Source organism: Rhipicephalus sanguineus, chromosome 1, assembly GCF_013339695.2.
Source record: "Rhipicephalus sanguineus isolate Rsan-2018 chromosome 1, BIME_Rsan_1.4, whole genome shotgun sequence".
NCBI lineage: Eukaryota > Metazoa > Arthropoda > Arachnida > Ixodida > Ixodidae > Rhipicephalus > Rhipicephalus sanguineus.
Window position 1 is genome coordinate 11085934 of NC_051176.1, and position 21521 is coordinate 11107454.

At 48.4% G+C, this 21521-nt stretch overlaps 1 protein-coding gene across 1 annotated transcript in view; it reads right to left on the bottom strand.

The window, feature by feature from the left end:
- LOC119389414 (papilin) overlaps positions 1 to 21521 on the bottom strand; it is a gene marked incomplete in the record, with an annotated part of 1122639 nt that overhangs the window by 756740 nt on the left and 344378 nt on the right. The window contains 1 exon segment of the mRNA XM_049412048.1: positions 12426 to 12647. Within this exon segment, the coding sequence (XP_049268005.1) occupies positions 12426 to 12647 (222 nt within the window).

The following is a 21521-nucleotide window of genomic DNA, read 5'->3' on the forward strand; positions in this document are numbered from 1 at the left end:
ATCCAAGTTGCAAACAGGGCGAGAGTAACCGCAAAAAAAGCATTTGCGCCGCCAGATAACATATGAACGATTCACATTTGTCAGTTTATCTCATGCGCGGGGGCGTGTGACGTATCTGCGGATTTCATTTTCTCGGTTGCTTGCTGGTCTTCGGAACATAAGATACGAACAAGACGCGCTGCTTGCTCGTCTGTAGTGAGTTAATGCAGGGTCACTTTCTCACGAAGGAACAGCCAAGGAGACGATGGGCCCAACAGAGTGCTCTTCGTGGGCCTCCCCTTACTCTCGCGCTGTTTGCAACTTGGCTCCATCATACGGCGCTGCCCCACAAAAGAGTCGGCGCTCGCGCACGATAGTTAAAGATTTGGGCGTCTGTACGTCCCTATGTCGGCGTTCCTGCCAGTTCCTGATGGCGACTATCTGGTAGCTCCCCTCACTGATTTGACCCTTACCCACATCGCAATTCCACATATCATAGTAGTTGTTGCCGACTACAGGGCGCTTCTTTCTGTTCTCAACTTCTCCACGTCGACTCGGGTTCTCCCTCAGAATAATGAGAGACGTGAGTTGGGCTAGTTGGTGCGTATTAGCTGCAGACATGACTGAATAGCGCAATAAAAAACACAGACAAGGTAGAGACGATAGACAGGACGGAGCGCAGAACTCTCAATTCTGCAGCGATGTACGGGCTTCATCTTTCACCCCTGAACCGAAGCCTGCAGCCGAACCTGTCATCACTGAGCACAATAAGGCGTTCCTGGACGAAATGATATCGGTAGCCTGTTACATTCCCAAGTTGAAGCGCTCCAGAGTGTTCTCTTTTCTAACCTCAACATTTTGACATCGACGACCGTCCCCTGGGCCGCACACGCGTCGTAGCGCAACCGTTTCGATACCGGTGACGCCAGTCCCCTTTACAAACGTCCTTACCGTGTGTCTCACTCAGAGCGCCAAATTATGCAGAAGGAGGTAGAGAATATGCTCGACCAAGACGTCATAGAGCCTTCCTCGAGTCCTTGGGCATCAGCTGTGGTGCTTGTTAAAAAGGACAACAGCGGGCGGCTCTGCGTCGACTATTGCCCTCTCCAGTCGAATCACCATGAAGGACGTCTATCCTCTACCTAGAATTGATGATGGGCTCAACTGCCTCCATGGTGCCAAGTATTTCTCATCGCTTCACCTTCGATCTGGGTACTGGCAAATTTCTGTCGATGACCGCGACCGCGAGAAGACAGCATTCATCACACGCCATGGCGTTTACCAATTTAAGGTCATGCCTTTTTGGTTGTGCGATGCCCGTGCAACTTTTTAACGCATGATGGACTCTCTCCTACGCGGTTTTAAATGGTGGACCTGTATTTCCTATTTGGACGATGTCATTGTTTTCTCGCGTACCTTTGAAAGCCACCTTCCACGTCTGTCGGCCATTCTTGACGTTATTCGCTGTGCTGGCCTGCAGCTTAATGCGTCGAAGTGCACCTTTGGACGCTGTCAGATTAAACTAATTGGTCACCTTGTTGACGCTGCTGGTGTCCAACCCGACCCTGTCAAACTCCGCGCTGTCCGCGAATTCCCGGCTCCACGTTCCATACAAGAAATCCGCAGCTTGCTGGGGCTCTGCTCGTAATTCCGCCGTCTTCAGGCATCGTGGCTGGATTAAGGTGGCATCCGATACGGAGATCCAGAGTCGCGTTGTTGTAAGACCCGCAACCGCCACCAAAAAGATGTTAGGGGAGTATTTATTCGGTTAGCACTTGTCGAGCTAACGCTGCACAGAGTGCACAGGAATGCAGGTCAGAAGGCAGCTCCAGACTCAGTAGATGCAGATGTATATCCTAAAATTTTGGCCCACATCAACCACGTGAGATTGGCCAATGATGGGTAGCTTAGAAAGAAAAGATTTTAAAGCTAGAAAAGAGAATAATTTCTCGTTTTTTATAAGAAAAATAGTTTATCAGAATTATTATTTTGAAAATGAAAAATAGGGGTCGACTATATTCTTACCGAATAAGAATTAAATGAATAATACATCAGAAAATTTGATGGAGTCTACTTTGGTTAGCTATGAAGCTTTGGAACCGTGGTTAGTTTGTAAATCTCATTGTCTGTGTTATGAAATCTTGAACGGCCTCTCATACTTTCTGCCCCACCGCAACAACGTCATCGTCTTCATCGATTCGGTGTCACTATTGCACCCGTGCCAGAGTGACCTTTCCATACCCCGGATGATATTTTTCTTACAGAACTTAGTACCAAACAAGACGGAAGTTCAGAGGAATATGGAGGCTTGAAGCGATGAGAAATCGTTAAAAAAGGAATGCCGCTGGAGACAATGTTTCAACAAGTTTAATTGCCTTCCTCAGGACAGCAGCATTGCCTTGACGAAGAAAAGACCACTTGTCGAAACGTTGGCTCCAGCGACAATCCCTGTTAGACGATTTCTCAAAACATCAGTGAGTCTATTACATGTACTTCAATAACAGCATGTCATGGTCCACATAACACCTTGTTCTCGTCCATGATGTAAGACTTGTAAACACCTTCAAAATGACGTTATAGTTAAAAGCACCGGAAGTGATTACGTCCATCATATGAAATCTAGTTTTACCTGCACCAGTTCAAACGTAATCTATATGATCGAATGTTCATATTGTCAAAAACGGTACATTGGCGAAACGGGACAGCCTGTTAGTGTTAGATTAAACGGGCATTGTGCGGACACGGCGAACAAGTTACTCAAAGCAGTGGCACAGCATTTTAACGCAGCGGGTCAAAACTTCGACGATCTCAAACTTTACATACTTCAGTCAAACGTCCGCTCCCCAAGAGACAGAAAACATACAGTGGCATGCCTTATTCACGGGTTCAATACACTCCAGCTAATAGAACTTTTTGTTGGGCTAGTTGGTACATGCTTACTGAAAAACCAAAAAGACGCGTACCATCAAGGCAACAAAAGTAAGGACAGGACAGAAAGGGCGTCACTCGCAACTAACTTTATTCCCAGAACATTAGCGTCATATATAACCACAGCGACCCTGCGCGCGCATATCGCCTCACAAGCTCGTCAGAAAACACGCGATAACATGATCCACTAATCGAAAAAGGAATCGATGAAACTAAATTCACCCCCACGCAGAGCAACAGATGTGCTAAGACATCGCGCTAAGACATCGTTGCTCTTTCCAAGAACGGAAACACTGGCAAACCCAGGCTCACACTTGCAGGAACCACAATGCACAGGCAAATGTGCTGAAAGTTTATTTTTCTTTTTTTTTTATTTTTCACCGAAAGTTCGTGCTCCCTCATTCTGTCGTTTATGCACCGGCCTGTTTGGCCGATATATACCCTACCGCAACTAAGCGGGATCTCGTACACCACGCCAACCGAGCAGGCGACAAAGGGCCTTGCGTGCCTCTTCCCACACGGGGAGGGCCTCGGTGCAGAAGAAATTCGTGGGCACAGGCTAGCCAACTTGTGGGGCGCCGAGAACACCAAGGGTACCTTGTACCTGTTAGCCACATTCTTAAGGTTGTGAGCAACCTTGTGCACATATGGCATAACCATGGGCCTTTTTTCCATCGGCTGCCTATTTCTTCTCGATCCCTTCAGTTTCTGAAGGAGGGTTTCCGAGACTGCAACAACGACAGAACCAGGGTAGCCGGCTGAATACAGCCTCGTGACCTGATTATTGAAACTTTCCTGCATTCGATGAGGACAGGATTTCACCAGCGCTCCTTCCAGGCACATGGAAGCAACGGCCCTCTTGACAAGTTTCGAATGCGAGGCATCATAAGGAAGAAGTGCCTTGCGTGAACGTGGGCAATATGCCCAACATATGTGCGTCTCCGAGAAAGTGAGACTCAGGTCTAAAAATTGCAGCACACCACCAACAGGAAGCTCATGCGTGAATAAAAGACCCTTGGCGTGTCGTCTAAAAACAGCTAAAACCTCATCCACTGAGTTAGTGGTTGTCAAAGAAGGGTTAGCTTTAAAAATGATTAAAAAGTCGTCAACATACCTAAATATCTTCACTGCAGCATCGTCGATAACCTGAGCCACTTCTCTGTCAAAATCCGCTAAAAATATGTTACATAAAACAGGTGCCACGCATGAACCTATGCAGATTTTTTTTCTTTGAATATAAAACTGATTATCGTGACACACGAACGTGGAACATAGATAAAATTCGAGCAACGTCAAAAAGTTGTCAAGGGAAATGCCAGTGGCGCGCTCAAAGGCAAGAACACCATTCTGCTCAATACAGCTTCTAACAACTAAAAACAACTCTGCGTGGGGAACCGAATAAAACAAATCTTCAACATCAATAGAAAAAGCATTGCCACCTTCGTTTAGGCCTATCAAAAACTGTGTAACATCATCTGACTTCTTAACAAGAAAAGGGTCATCCACAATAAGCGCATTAAGATGCTTCAGTAAAAATTTGCTCACATTTTGTTGCCAAGATTCCCGTTCGCTGACAATACACCGGAATGGCATGTCGACCTTATGAGTTTTTACACTGGAAAACACAGACAGCGCGGTTCGCTTCGAGGAACTGATGGCTTTTGAAAGAATGTGAAGCTGCAGATCCTTGCAGAGCAAGATCGCCTTAGCTTTTACCTTGTTTGCTTGTGAGGCGATGTGCGCGCGCAGGGTCGCTGTGGTTATATATGACGCTAATGTTCTGGGAATAAAGCTAGTTGCGAGTGACGCCCTTTCTGTCCTGTCCTTACTTTTTTTGCCTTGATGGTACGCGTCTTTTTGGTTTTTCAGTAAACACTCCAGCTAGCAGGTATTAACGTTTCTAAGGGTGCTCTTGAATCGATTCGGTATCATGCATACACAACGAAAACCAATGAGAGTTAAGCCCTTCTTCTAGGAATTTCGAACCTACTATTGTTAAGTGCCACGTGCTTTCACTCACAATCATTATTCAGAGAGACGTATACCTCCCTCCCCACGGTTTTTCCTTTTTTATTTTTTATTTTGTTTCACTTCCTGCTGACTCACCTAGTTCAACACGGCGGCCTCTCCCCCCCCCTCACTTTAGCAGTTGCCCTCCCCTTCTCCATTGTGGTGGATAGGGCACGAAGCATATGCACACGAGAGCTAAGGAAATGAGTTCCACCCTTGGAGAAGACAAGTCCACTTGTCGAAACGTCGGCTCGAGCACACACACCCTGTTTACAGATTTTTTTCAATGGCAGTATTGGAACTAAATGCCCACAAAGTTTCAAACTGGCTACATTCATTTACATGAACAGGAAGGAGCTTATGATTGCTGCACATCATTAGAACCACATGGTAAAAGTAAAAGATAAACAATAAACAAACTGTGTCGCCGAACCAACCCGCATTCATGCCTTTCATTAAACGTATTCTGCCGGCCACAGGTAGGGTGTCGTCATGACTTAATTAGTCTAGCAACATTGCGCTTCATATCGGTCTAGTCAGGCTTGCAGAAAACTGGATTTACTCAGGTACTCATGCAAAATGAATAGCTGCTCCAATAATGAACCCAAATACTTGTGCTCACCCGTTGTCACTAGGAAACGTGCAAAATCTTCGCGGAACTCGAAGTCCCTGGGTCAACACACCACAGAGCCGCGAAAAACATGTGATGACCCAATTTAGCCCCCTTCGTCTAATACTCGGTTGGCCTCATCGACGTGACTCCCTGCGGTGAGCGGAAGCAAGCCTTACGAACTCAAGTCTACCTGTTCCCGCGCTCCGCCCGATTTAAAATTCACAATATAAGAAATGAAAAAACCGCAGCGGTGGCGAAACGCTTGGGCGTCAGTTTCCACTACGGGAGGTACCGGGTTCGGTCCCCAGGGTCGGCCGCCCACCCAGCGGTTGCAAATGGGTACAAGCGGGCTTCGTGGTGGCGCTTCTGTGCCGCAATGGGCGAGGCTTAAGACGCTTGGAGGATTCCCAACGCGCTGCACGGGACCAAAGGATAAGAAATAAAAAAGACATATAAACTAGAGTTCTTACAGTTTAATCAATTTTTTTACTTGTCCAAACCCGTGAAAGACAACAAACGCGAACATCCACATCAACCTCACTTCGTTCAACCACATCTTAGGGTGCCCGACAACAGCTACGAGCCCGTATGTTCCTTGAAACCGAAACTGGCGCTCAGTTTCCGGGGCCTAGTGTAGCGCTGTTTGGCGGGTGGGTAGTATGACGTCGATGGTGGCAGCTCTGTCTGACGGTGGAACAGCGGCGATGCGGAGTCTTGACGTGGGGGCGAAGGGGGAGCGTTACGACACACTGCGGCAGCGTAAATCATAGATTCCGGCTATTGCTGCGGCGGTTCGGCAACGACCAGCGTTTGCTGAATTTCCTCAAGGACAATGTCAGTAATTGGCTTTATTAGGCTGCGATTGAAAAATCAACTTCCGCAGCTCTTCACGCACGATGGCTCGGAAGGTTTCGCGCAGGTCATCGGAGCCGACGTATTGAACCGCTGCGCTGTCTGGGATCAAGTGGCGATTGTATTGTCGGTTGCGCATTTACAACGTGTTGGGTCTTGGGTGGGTTTCGCATCAGCCCAGTGAAGAGCTCTTGCTTTACTCCTCGCATGAGGAAAGACGTTTTCTTCCCCTCAGTGATGTAGGGGCAGTGTGGTCGAATAGTCGGGTCATCTCTTCCGTGAAGATTGTCACGCTTTCATTCTCGCGTTGCACCCGTGTCTTCAGCAAGGCCGCGGCTCTTTCTTTTTGGACGATGCTCATGACCATCTCCAAGAAAGCGCTGTGAAGGAGGTCCGAGGTTCGAAGTGTGGACTCCCCATGACTCCCTATTTCGAACCAGGTCCGTTGCTGCGTCTTCCAGGTAAAAGTACACGTGGCGCAGCTTGTCCTCGGAGCTCCAGTTCTTAAGTGCTGAGACCATTTCGAAAGTCTCCAGCCAGGTTACAGGGTCTTCACATGGCGATCCATGGAAGGTCGGCGGCTCCCTGGGCGGCTGCCTCACGATTGCTGCTGGGGATACTGCGGCTGCGATCGTGCCTGTTCTCTTCGTCGCGGTGGCTTTTGCCTTGTGCGTTAGCAGTCCGTATTTCGGGGGTATTCCTTTTAGTCTGCGGCTGGCTCGATTGTCATTGATAGTGTCTGTATCTTCTTGTGAGTTGGGCTGGTTTCACAGCTCTACGGGGTCACGTGGTTGTGGCCTTGACGATGGCAACAGTCGGCGTGTTCAAAAGAAACTCTTTATTCGAGAGAACTTGTGCCCAGGAAATGAAAATTAAAGTACTGTTAGGGTATATATTAGACGGCACTCAGCGATAATGCGCAATGGCGACAGTCACGGCCAGGCACGAACTCTCAGCGCGAGCGGCGTCCTTTCAGGGGAAAACACAGAGGACGACCAACTATAGAAGGCGGTGGAGAGCGCAACCCATCACTAAGTTCGAAGGCTTCGCTACAATTACCCCGGGTACGAAAAGGGAGCCGCCCGGCGACCTAACAGCTTGTCACTATGAGCGGGTCATAGTATGCTTTAAGGCGCTCCACGTTGATAATGTCGCGCCCTCGACGGCACATGTCTGAAGATGCTTCGACGGGTTCGATCAGGAAGTTGACCGGGGATGTGCGCTGGACGACACTGTAGGGGCCTTCGTATTTCGGCAGCAGTTTTGAAGAGAGGCCACTTCAAGTGGTAGGGACCGAGAGCCATACGAGCGCTCCAGGAAAGAACGTCGCCTCAGAAGTGGTGATGCCATCACGAATGCTCTTCTGCAGCTCTTGTTCATGCGTCGTAAATGTCTTGGCAAGCTCGCGACACTCTTCAGGAAACCTGGCTGTGTCAGAAATAGGCGCACATTCCGATGGATCCGGCTTGTATGGAAGTATCGTGTCGATGATGTGCGACAGGTGCCTTCCGTACAGTAAGAAGGGTGAAAAACCAGTAGTGCTCTGAGGGGTGGTGTTATAGGCGCAGGTGACGAAGGGCAGAATGACATCCCAATTGGTGTGATCGGCGGCGACGTACATTGAGAGCATGTCACCGAGCGTGCGGGTAAGTCGTTCGGTTAGGCCATTCGTCTGCGGGTGGTAAGCAGTAGTTTTGCGGTGAACGGCACTCTTTGAGAATGGCTTCCACGACTTCCGACAAGAAGACACGGCCTCGATCGCTGAGAAGCTCTTGGGGTGGACCGTGACGCAGTATGAATCGATGCAGCAGGAAGGAGGCAACATGGCGCTTTAGCCGCTGGGAGGGCGGCGGTTTCGGCGTATCGCGTTAGGTGGTCAACAGCGACGATGGCCCAGCGGTTACCACCCGAAGTCAGAGGAAGTGGTTCATACAAATCGATGCCCATGCGCCCAAACGGGCGGATAGGGCAAGGTAATGGTTGTAGGCCTGCTGGCGACACGTGCGTTGCAGGTTTTCGGCGTTCGCAATCGAGGCAGGAGCGAACGAAGTTCGTTCGTTCGCTCCTGCCCGTTCGCTCCGGTCGACAACGAAATATCGTTGTCGAATGCGGTGGTAAGCTTTGGATACCCCAGAGTGCGCGCATTGCGGGTCAGAGTGGAAGGCCTCGCATATTTCAGAACGCAGACTGTGGGGTATCACTAGTAGCCACTGGCGGGCGTCGGCGGGCGTCGGCGTTGTAATTGCGTCGGTGCAGTAGGTGGTCACGAATAGCGAAATAGCGGGCTTGACGACGGAACGCGCGAGTGGATGGTGTTACCTACGGACCAGTGAGCAAATCGATCAGCGAGGTGATCCATTTGTCTTTGCGCTGTTCGGTAGCAATGTTGTGAACGTTGATTGAAGCAACAGCTATGTGACATACTGAGCAGGGGGCATTGTCGTCAGGCAAGGGAGAGCGCAAGAGGGCGTCGGCGTCAGCATGCTGGTGTCCGTTGCGGTACAGCACGCGGATGTCGTAGTCTTGCAGGCGAAGTGCCCAGCGGGCCAGTTGGCCTGAGGGATGCTTCAATGACGACAGCCAGCATAGTGCGTGACGGTCGGTAACGACATCAAATGGGCGACCATACAAATAAGGTCGCAACTTTGTAAGGGCCCAGATGATCGCCAGGTACTCTTTTTTCCGTGACTGTGTAATTGGTCTCGGCTCTGGTAAGCGTACGGTTTGAGTATGCCACGACATATTCGGGGAACCCTGGTTTGCGCTGCGCAAGGCCAGCGCCGAGACCTACATCGCTGGCGTCCGTGTGTACCTCCGTTGGGGCCGTAGGATCGTAGTGGCATAGTATGGGAGGAGACGTCAACAAACGACGGAGCTTTGCGAACTGGTCGTCACACTCGGACGACCACGAACTTAGGGGTCCGTTACTTCCAAGGAGCTTCGTCAGCGGCGATATGATGGTGGCAAAGTTTTGTATGAGGCGTCGAAAGTACGAACACAGACCTACGAAACTGCGTAGTTCTTTTTACGGACGTAGGTTTGGGAAATTCGGCCACGGCCCGAAGCTTCGCCGGATCGGGAAGGATTCCCGATCCGGCGAAATCGCCAGTTCTTCAGATTCAGTTGGAGGCCGGCGTTGCGCATACGCGTCAAAACATCCCGCAAACGTTGGAGATGAGTGGAGAAGTCCGGAGCGAAAACCACGACGTCGTCCAGGTAACACAAGCACGTGTGCCATTTAAAGTTGCGCAGAACGGTGTCCATCATGCGCTCGAAGGTCGCGGGCGCATTACACAGACCAAACGGCATGACGTTGAACTCGACAAGCCGTTGGGCGTGACAAGTGCTGTCTTCGGTCAAGCGTCATCCGCCATGGGTACTTGCCAGTACCCCGAGCGGAATTCAAGAGATGAAATGAATTCGGCTCCTTGCAGGCTGTCAATCGCGTCGTCGATTCGCGGCAGCGGATAAACATCCTTGCGAGTTATATTGTTGAGCCGTTGGTAGTCCACACAGAACCGCACGGAACCGTCCTTCTTCGCAACGAGAACAACGGGAGACGCCCATGGGCTGTCCGAGGGCCGAATAACGTCGCGTCGAAGCATATCGTCGAATTCCTCACTAATTACCCGACGTTCTGCGCGAGACACGTGATATGGACGTTGCCGCAGTGGTGGTTGGGCGCCAGTGTCGATGCGATGCGTGACAGCGGACGTGCGCCGAGAGAAGTTTGCCCGACATCGAAAGAAGAACGAAATTCTTCCAGCAGGCACAGAAGGTGGGAACGCTGGACCAATATGAGGTTGTCAGCAATGGAGGACCTAAACACATCAGCAGGTGACGAATCGGACGGGGAAACAGCACTGACCGTACGGGAACTGGGACAGTGCGTATCATCGGGTGCGTCCATAACTTGTGCGTCTTCGAGGGGTTCCACTCTGCCGAGATATTCCGCTCGCACCAACGTAACAATGTACGGAGATGCGTTGTTAACAAAGATAGCGGTGCTGCCCTGAGTGACTTGGATGGTCGCGAAAGGTACCAGGAAGCCTTTCCTTGTGCAAACGTGGTCAGATGGCGAAATGAGTGCAATGGTGTCGGAGAGACCGGCGCAGTCGACTGACACAGCCGTCGACGAGTTTGGAAGTACTTTGGTATCGTCTTTGAGGAGGATCTTGCTCGATACCGATGAAGTGTCTGCCGGCGTCAAATCTGAGAACGGGGAGAGATCGAAGCACGAGACTTTCACGATGATGCGCAGAGGCTCAGTATGTGTCAGCGTCCCGTCACTCACCCTGTCTGACAAGTAATACAGTTTCCTACAGCAATCTTAACCATCTACACGCCTGTATTTAGTACCTCGTGCATCAGCATCCACCTGCCTCCCCCTTCCTTTCTTTCATAAGCTTTATAGTTGTGCACGCACAATAAAAGCTTTGTTGGCAGTCAGCGCCCGTCCTCATTTGCCGTTTCTTCAGTTCATGTTTAAATTAGCGCTGTGTTTTTAAGATGGATCCGTACCAACGAGCTCGCATCCAAATTCTTCTAGAGCATTTATTACTAATGCGTGGAAACATCGGTAATATGAACGTTCTAAACATTTTGAACAGCATCGCATAAGGGTACAACGCAAGTTATAAAGTCTAATGAAAATACGTCGTCATACATGTCTCTCAGTCGTTCAGATCGGTGGCTATTTCTTGACGATAATTATCGCGTGTGATGCTTGATATTACCCAAACTTAGTGCGCATGTCCCCCTCATGCTTTCACATTGCAGCTTCGATCAAGTAGCTGAGGAAAGAAGCCAGGTCGTTTAAAATTTGTCATAGCGGTTTGGAGCACTATTTTCCAAGCCGTCAAAGACGTCAGATGTCGAGATGTTGTTCACGCTACCCATAAGGATCAAACTTCTAGCTTAGATCGCAACTTACACTAGCACGAAAGATCGAATAAAATTCTGTGGTTTTACGCGATAAAATAAAAGATGTGGTTATGAGGCGCACTGTAGGGGTGTTCTCCTGATTCAAAATGACCCCATGTGGGTTTTAGCCTATCCCTCAGCACATAGATGTTTCCGTGTGTATATATATATATATATTATAAAGGCGTTTATTGGCGGCAAAAGTCGACGAAGCACAACGGCGACAGTCGGGACAGAGCGCGGACTCTGAGCGCGAGGGGCGTGCTCTCCCTGCCTCATCCCATTTGTTGGGTACGCTCACGCGCTCGTATGTCGCGAGCCAGTCCTCCACATCAGTGCCGTCCGCGCCTGTGAAGACAGGAGGGTCGGGGATGCGGGGGACACCGGGGCATGGTGTCGGTACAGGGGGAGGCGTTTGCTGGGCGGCGTCTTGAGGCATGGTAGAGGGCACGGTACTGGATCGAAGCGCCAAGGGCATCGAACGGGGACCGAAGCTGGTTGACGGCGCAGCACCTCCACCAAATTATGAAGGCGTTTATTGACGGCAATAGTCGACGTAGCACAGCGGCGACAGTCAACACAGAGCGCGGACTCTGAGCGCGAGAGGCGTGCTCTCGGAGAAGGGCCGAAGAGGACGACCCACTAGAAGGCTATACAGAGCGCAACCCGTTACTCATCTCAAAGGCTTCGCTACAATATATATATATATATATATATATATATATATATATATATATATATATATATATATATATATATGTATATATATATATATATATATATATATATATATATATATATGTATATTGCCCACGTAGAAACTGGCTGACATGGGCGTAAGTAGCGCGCGCCAGAGTGCCAGGGCAAATAACAATTAATGAATCACAGCAGAAAAGAGGTAAGCATTTGTGGCGCCACAACGTTTGCTAGCGAATATTATTGACTATAGAAAATGATGCCCGTCGCAATAACACATTTCAAAGGTCCGAAGTTTCCAGTGGCGGTTGACCACATACATCGTGGATTTCTCAGGTATTCCAAGGGCAGCAGCATGGACCTGACGTGTTTCGTAATTCGTTTGACTACACTGTGCGCTCTATCCTATAAAAGTGCCGCTTACCGTCAAACTCGTGCGACTCGAGCACTGAGCTCGGAACACACACACTCTCCAGATGGCGGCTGATGTCCCTCGAGGTGTCCTCCTCAAGTACGTGTCTTGCAAGCACTGCCACGTGAGTCGCGTCCGGCGCGCAGACCGAATTGTCCGCTTCGTCCCCCTGCTGCCCGCAGCGGTGAAGAATCGCGTAACTCCCGTAGTCCGTCGCGACCACAGCCAGTGTCTCTGCACCGAGGCGTAAGCACTCATGAAACGGTGGCCTCAGTACCTTAGTAATTCAATGCACACAAGGCTTCTGTGAACGAGCTCTACGCACTACTTCTCCAGAATGGAGCCATAAATATTCATATATTTATTAGATTACCCTAAAGGCCTACAGGGCCTTATAGCGCGGGCAGGTAGTAAAACATTTGGCAGAACAGTGAGTGATATTTTGAGTGTTCTGCCTTGCTGGCAGAACACTCCAAATAAGAATAAAAGCAACAGCTAGGACTACTGAACCTACTTAAGGATTTGGTCTCTTATTATAGGCTTCAGTGGAGACCAGTCTTTTTTGTAGAAACATGGCTGCGTTTCCATGATGTAGTTGTCTTTGACAAATAGAGTGAAAAACAGATTAGTCCGGAAGATCGGAATGACTGCGTCATTTGTCTGATCAACACCAAGATGAGGTTCCGTGAGGAAGAAACCAACACTAAGATGAGATCAGTCAGGTTCCGCCCAAAACAAAAGACTCCGGTTGGGAATACGACAAATAAAATCACAAAAATGTGCAATACGGGATGTCTTTCTCCTCATTATAAAATCTGGAATCCCGATGCTTGATTTTATCGACACATAATAAGAAAAACGCAAACTTATCGGTTCTGAATGGATTCTGCAACGTCAAAACGCTGTGTTATGCTGGGTCCGATATCACTGAAGCATACCTAAGCTTTAGAAGAATTATTTTGGCTTCATCTTTAGGTGCGCAGGTGCTTGTCAAAATTTCAGCGACTAACACTGCGTTACGTCTCTACAGCCGCCGATTTATTTCACATAAAAAACCATGAACAAGTTAACAGAGCGCAGCTAAGACACAAGCAGCCAGAATCTGGCTAACGCTCGACCATTCGAGCGACGCTGGTGCCAAAGCACCAGTGTATTCACCTGCGCATTTCATTTCTGTCGTCTTCTAACCTGACATGTCAATTCGTCCTCCCTTATATGAAGTCTCGATGGTGGTCTGGAGGATTCGTAACCTCTGGTGGTCGCAGTTGCGGGGTGGTTCTTGCTTGTGGCGTTGAGGTCGATGGTTGCGTGCGACAGTGCCGTTCTATTTCTCCGGTCACCTTGTCCATTCCAAGCAACGATACGCGTACATAGCTTCTTGCGCACTTCTTCATGGCTACCATGCCTCGGTGACAAGCATGTAGAAGTGCCAGAAGGTGGAGATCGTGCAGAACTTGGTATGATTACCCGTGATCCAAGTGCAGCCACTCGCGATGAAATGTTACGAGGGGCGTTCAATAAAGATTTCCCCTGACCCACTTCCTGTGGACGGAGAGCAACGAAACTTTGCAGATTTATTAGTCCTTCTCTACATAGGTGACACCCCGGGACACACACTTCTCCCATCTTTTTATGCAACTATAAACACCTCACTTGTAGAAGTCGACAGGTTGCTCCAAAAGCCATGTTGTAACTTCAGAAATCAGAATCTCATCATCTGGAAAATGCTTGCCCTTCGAATATGACTTCAATGTTGGAACGAGGTGGAAGTCCGATGGGGCGAGGTCGGGCGAATAAGGGGAATGCGGTAGAATTTCAAAGCCGCAGGAGCGTGCTTCCGTCTGGGCAACATGTGAGTTGTGAACTGGGGTATGGTCTCGCAGAAGGCGGACGCCTTTGGTGAACATGCCACGTCTCTTGTTTTTGATGGTCTCTCGCAATTTCCGCAGCAGTGAAGCATAGCATGCTCCAGTAATCGTGGCACCCTTTGCTAGGAAATCCATCAAGACTACTCCGTGCTGGTCCCAAAAGACTGTGAGCATGACCTTGCCCGTCGAGGGCTGGGTGCGTGCTTTCTTTGGAGGCGGTGAGTCCAAGTGCTTCCATTGCATCGACTGGACTTTAGTCTCCGGATCATAGTGATGGACCCAGCATTCATCCTGTGTAATCAGTCTGTTAAAAAAGTCCTGCTTGTTTCCATGGCACATGGTCAAAAGAGCCTGGGAGCATTCGACTTGTACCTGCTTTTGGAAAGGTGTGAGCAGCCGGCGAACCCAGCGATCGGATACCTTACGCATATGAAGATGGTCCTGAATGATTTTTTCCATGGACCCCACACTAATCTTGACATGTTGGGCTAGGTCTCGAACGCTAATGCGGCGATTTTCCAAAATGGCGGCCTTCACTTGCTGGATGGTGTGTTCATTGACAGCGTAGTGGGGTCGCCCTGCAATCGGAGCCGCTTCCACGGACATCAGACCATATTTGAATTGGCGATGCCAGTTATTCACTACATCATATGACGGGGAATCCTCCCCATAAACCTCTTTTATCTCATCGAACGTCTCCCTTGGAGTGCGGCCTTTCAAGTACGGGAACTTGACTGCTGCTCTGTATTCCACTGCATCCATTATCACACCTAACACCACTTCAGTACCTCTAAAAGAAAGACCGTTATTAGTTTAGAGTTGCAAATTGGCACGTGACCTACAGTGACTTATGTCATTACACATGCGCAGTTTCAGCATCCTGCAATAAATGGAAGTTAGTCAGGGGAAATCTTTATTGAACGCCCCTCGTATTCCGGCCGCACTTCGTCGGTAAGGAGCGAACTCACCTTCAGTGAGTTTCTCCACTCTTTCATCCTGCACTGACTTGTACAACCTCTGAAGCACGTTGCCTTGCTGTGTCAGACGTGCTATCTTTGTAGCAGTACACGGATGTATCGATAAAACTTCAAACAATAGTAGGTCGCGTGGTGGCTACACTTCATCGATGCATCCTGGTATTGGTAATCGGCTCAACGAGTCTGCGTTTTGATGGTCGTTGCCATGCCTGTAGACAATAATTGAGTCGTACGCCAATACTTGATACACCATCTAGTTATTCGATTTGAGCTGCTGGCCTCTAGGGAACCAGTATACCGAGCAGCCGTTCATGGGCAGCGACGCAAGTTATAGAAAAATGTATAGCGCTCAAATGGCTGGGACCAAGAAAGGTGACGGTACAAGCGCTTATTCTCAACTGACGATTTATTGGACAATGCAGATTATTTAAAAGTGCAAAATATACTAACTGAACGAGAGCAGAGAAGCTGGTGGGGAACACAGCAATTTAAACAAAGTACTTCTCCCTGGGGAAACTGCACACGCACGACAACAAGGCACGTCAAGCAACCATAGTATTGATTAGGTTCAATTCCTTTTTCATACAAAGATATCGGGGTTTAGCTGACGCATGACTCCCTCTTTTTTAATGCAGTATGCTTCCACGAGTTCTTTGGCCGTCTGACCCTGATGACTGAAGAGCAACGTTGTATCATTGAAAAGGGCATACACCCACACGTTTGGCAGTTCGATGGCAGGTTGGCATGCGTGAAAGTTTTCATGGCTCCCGAGTGTTCTTTTAAACTTACATACAGGCAGCGCCCATCTGCCCTATGTACACTTTGCTACACGGATAAGGGTATTCGGTACACTGCACCTAGTGCACAAGGTCGTTGGAGCATTCATGTGCTTCACAGCCATAAAAGATGTGGTTATGAGTCACACTGTAGGGGTGCTCTCCTGATTAATATTGACCCCCTGCGGGTTTTAGCCTATACCTCATCACATAGATGTTTCCGCGTATTACGCATAGCACATAGCACATAGATTCTTCAATCGGTACAATTTTCCTAGTTTGGTTCTGACTGAAAAGAGTACCTGCACACCTTCAGGTACTTTCAGGTACTCAGAAGTTCCTGAGCTTTTCTGAGGAAGTAGTTCGCCTTACGGCAGCCGGTTTTCCGACTTCTGTTATCACTTCTGTGTGCGAAAGAATAAACGGGGCGAATAAATTGAAAAACAATTAGGGCATTTACGCACTAGGGGCGCGGAGGAAACACCGAGATGGTGGCCTCCTCCTCACCCTAACTTCCCTTGCCCACCCCTTGCTATACTGTAGATTTCCGTAGAAAATGGAAGAAAAAAATTTACAGCGGCCATGTCCTCCATAAAGAAAGCGACAGAATCCCAATAAAGAAGGCGGGTAGACATGATCTCCCCAGTGCTATTCACCGCCTGCTTACACGTGGTTTTCAGGGCCCTAAACTGGGAAGAGTTAGGAATACGAGTTAATGGAGAGTACCTTGGTAACCTCCGATTCGCTGATGATGTTGCATTGATTAGTAATTCAGGGGACGAATTGCGACTCACGATTAATGAATGAATCTGAAAATAATATGCAGAAAACTAAAGTAATGTCCCACAGTCTCGGAAGAGAACAGCGCTGCCCGATGGGTAGCGACGCACCAAAATTTGTAAAGCAATACGTCCTCTTAGGACAGGTAGTAACCGTGGAGGCGAACCATGAGTCTGAAGTAACTAGAAGAATAAGGACTAGGCATCGAAGGGAATAACTTCATCGTGTTGTACAAAACTTTCGAGATTGCTTAATAAAAAATTCGGCAGATCCCACGTACCGTGGGAGTCGATGTTATGCGAAGCATGCGGCGGGTAGGTGACTGTGGCGTAACTTTTTTTACTGAGCGACACGTTACAAAATGACGCTAATGATTTGTAAAAATTTTATACGCAGACATATATATGTTGAAGAGCCGCATATGTGTTATATAACCAATTTTTTACGGTTGGCTAACGCTGCCAAAGGAAACGCGGGTATTACCAACACCAGAAGCGGTAAGCTGATATGTAGTGCTTATACGTGTCCCGAGAACACACGCACGTTTCACGAACCCGTGTGCATGTGTGCAAGAAGTTCTTGACAGTTCTTGAACAACGGCATCATCACCGTGATCAGTGAGCACCAGCAGCTGGTCATGACTTGTTATAGGATCCGGTCGTGATCGTGGTGACGAGGGGTCCATGTGTAGTGAAGTATGTGGTATAGCAGAGCTGTTGGAATTCGTGGATGCCTCGGTCATTTCGTCGACAAATTGTCTGTCGACAGAGCCGGCGACATGTCGGAACCTGAAGCCACCTTTCGCGTTGGTGAGGTATAGGCCGTCGAGGCTGGTAGGCCTGGATAGTGCTACGTAGACCAACATCAGTGTATGGTGTTTGTCCTATTCGTAGACTACCTGGGCGTATGTGGCCTACGTAGCCTAGTCTACAAATGGCTGTCAATCAATCTGACATCATCCTCGGTCAGCATGAGGCCACCGCCCAGCCTCGTAAGAAATGAAGAGGACACTGCGTCATTCTGGTGGACGAAGTGCACTTTACGATGCGGTGATGTGGATATCATATGTAGCTTTCATTAATGTATTCCTCCGGGGTCGAGCAGTGCTTCAATACAGCTTGCTGAATCATAGGAATACAAACGTAATGTTTATTAGACTGCTATAAAAACGGAGCCAACACTGCAACTACAGACGTCAATCTGATATGACGCCTGTATCGTAGGAGTACACATCGTAGGAGTATCATGTGTTTATTGCTTTCTTGTAAAATTAGATAGCCAGCACCACAGCCACAATTGACGTTGCACCGATATTACGTCTGCGTAGGCTATTTTTTCAAACCAATTTATAGACCTGGCGTGGCTCACTGGTAAAATACCTGATTGCCACGCAGAATACTTGGGTTCGATTCCTGCTGGGATCCTAATTTTCATTCTTTCCATGCCTTGAGTCAACGCTGCCGATGTTGGTTTTCCTTAACGCTCTAGCATTTAAGTTACCAATGTCTCTTCTGGCCGTTCCTGGGTAGATATAAACTGTCAATCACCTGTGGCGCATACCCGTACACCGCGGCCCGTGGTAAACGGGTATGTGCCACACGTGTCTAGTGGAAAGGGTTTGACGACGTACGCGACAGGATTTGAACGTTATTCATGTCATGACCCGGCAGTCATATTCGTCAAATCCTCTTACCCTCCCATCCAAATTTTGGTATACACCAAATTAAGGAGGCGATCATGAGAGCACCCAGACGTAGGCGGCTAGATAGATAGATAGATAGATAGATACGTAGATAAAAACGCTCAAAGTGCCAGAGGTTCGCTAAGAAATGCTTCGCATTTAATACCAAGCACATGCGGTCGTAATATTGAGGTTACTACAAGTGCAAAACAGGATACAGGTGCTGGAAGCTGTTTCGCCTCTGACTTTTCCCTACGCGAGTTTGATGTCCATACAAAAGGTTCCTCTCCTTGCTCAGGTACGTAAGCGAGTTGCCTCGTTTTCATCGCGTGGTACACTCCTGAATGTTTATGAAGCGATGCAAACTTCCCACTTCGTCGCAATTACCCACTTCGTTACAGTGGCTCGGGTGGCTGTACTCAAAATTACTGCCTGCTATATTCTGATGGTGCGGGCTGAGGCTTTATTCTTTTCATACTTCACAATAAAGAAGGTACTCAACTACCCGTGGGCTAACTCATTGCTGAATAGAGTCTAATGATACTACTATTCGTACGCGACACACTTTAACGTGGTATGTTCCTCGATACCGAACTACCTACAACTTACAAGCACTCGACTAAAATTTCCCATTCATTGTAAATGAAATTAACGAATTTACTACTGCTACACATCGGCAGTTATGTCGGTGTCTTGCATCTGTGTTGTACCTCTCGCGTAGAAATCCTTGGAATAGCGCACAGAGGTCTTGGTTGTGCAAACTTGAGCCTTTCTTTTTTTTATTGCATTTTATTTCTGCCTTGTCATCTTTATGTCACATCTTATCCCGTGAAACCTTTAAACTTGTAATTGTATGCCAAACCTGTTAACTTCCAGTTTCACAGAAGTTAGTTTCATTTTTTTCTCTTTTTGCAGTTAAAATTCCTGTCTTTATATAATGAAGTGGTTTACGCTGCCCTCAATATTTGACGCGAATCCTACTGTAACTATCCGTGTGTCATGTTTTTGCTTGATGTGATCCTTACTGAAACTGTTACAGTATTACTCACGTATGTAGTAATTATAATCTGATGTCTATATTGGTGCTGTGAACGTCGTCTGCTGCCAATTTAAGGGTCTTCCGAGACCCAGTCAGGCTGCCCAGAGCAGCTTTTCACCCTCTAGACCATCCAGAATCTTCTGGTTAAATAAACTGTTTGATTTGATTTGAATAAAACTCAGCGGCAGCGAACTCAGACTGCGTCATTCGTAACAAGATCCCAGTGGTGGCTCGCTCGTAATTTTATACCTGAGGCACCGTACTTTGAGACGGGGCGCCCGCGGGCAAGTCGTACAGGAAAAAAAGAGAGGCCCTGTGAAGGGGGATGATCGGCAGAGCTGTTTAGCGCACGAGGCAGCGATTATACAGTTTTCAGCAAAGGTACGAACTCATTTATTTCCGCAATTGGCATTGGGTAGCATCTGCACGTTGTGTTCTTCGTTGATAATGAATGGCGTTTAATGGCGCCAGGGCTGCTTGAAAAACATGAAAAGAGAACATGTTGTGGATAAAACACCGTCTTGAATGAAAAGAGGTAGGTGGAGCGTGGCTGTAAAGGGCCTAAAATCGGCATACTAAACGTGCATACGAGAAATCTAATTAAAATTATGACAATGGCGTGAAGTGTGAATGTAATACAGCTGTGAAATGGCCTAATGTTAATCACTATACGGGGCGTAAAAGATACATATTTTAGGTTATGACAGCGACAAGTGCAGCGGTCTATATGTGTTAACGCGTGAGAAGTGACCATGAGGTTAATATGTGAGAGTATGGAGATAGCATGGTTGTCTCCTACAGGCATTTGTGCCCATAGGCTTGGAGAAAGGCAGGTGCCTTCTTTTAATGCAACTACCGCAGCAGCAGCTTCTCCTAAGATGCTGCGCTACGGATTGGCTGGGAATATGACGCGAAAACTACGCACATCTGTTAAAAATACGAACAGTGACTGATATTTTATAAAAGCGGTTCCCGGCCTGTGAACATCAAAGGATGCAGAGGAATTTGTCGTCGTTAGGGTACTGGAAAGTGTTTTTTTTAACACGAAAGTGTTTTATGCCGGGGTCCACCAAGTACATCCGTCACGGATATGACGTTGATAAAATGGACGCCAACGGGTGAGAAAGAAAAAACCAAGAAAAAGATACCCCGCTGGGAATCGAACCCACGACGTTGCGGCCGCGACGGCAAGCGCCCGACGCTCTACCGACTAAGCTAACTCGAGAGACGCTAGACACGGCGCGAACGCGCCTTATATCTTTCACACATTCTCTTTCGCGGCGGGCGGAGCGGGGTGGTGCCGCCATCTGTGAGATGTGAAAAGAAGTAATGCTTCGCGATCGACACTTACTAGCGCTTACTCCGAGATTTCGTGCGATATCGGAGGTCATGGTTAAAGCGTCTCGATACCAGAGAGGTAGACTGGCCGCGCTGGCGTCGCCGAGGCACCTTTACGCAGTTACGTTCTTTGCCTTTGGCTTCGTGTTAGCGTGCGTCGGCTCATCGGAGTAGTGCAGCTTCCACGTGCAGCAACGGGATTTCTCCGCCGCCGACTGCTTCAATTGCGAGAGCACCGACTAACAAAACTGCTGCAATATGTGTTGCAGAAAGCACGCGATTTCGACGGGCGAATGTCGTGCCTTGGTTGAGCGAGAGCAGCGCCTGCGAGACAGAGGCCAGCGGGACTCACGCGTTTGCGGCTCAGGCTGCGAACCTCTACCTCCCGTGGTGCTGAAGCGCAGTGTGTGTTATGTATGCATGAGCACAGTCGTCGGCTACCCATTACTAGAAAGCGCAACCCGTGCCGTTTCTCTTCTTAATTGGCGACGCTTTGAAGAAGTGCATACCGGGTACCAGTGTTGATTATGAGCTTGTTGATATCATCCTTACGCGGGATTCACGATTCGCTGTGCCCAAATATATGTTCACACCGTCAGCTACCACAACGGTTTAATGATGACCATGGGCGTTAGTCGTCGCGATAGAG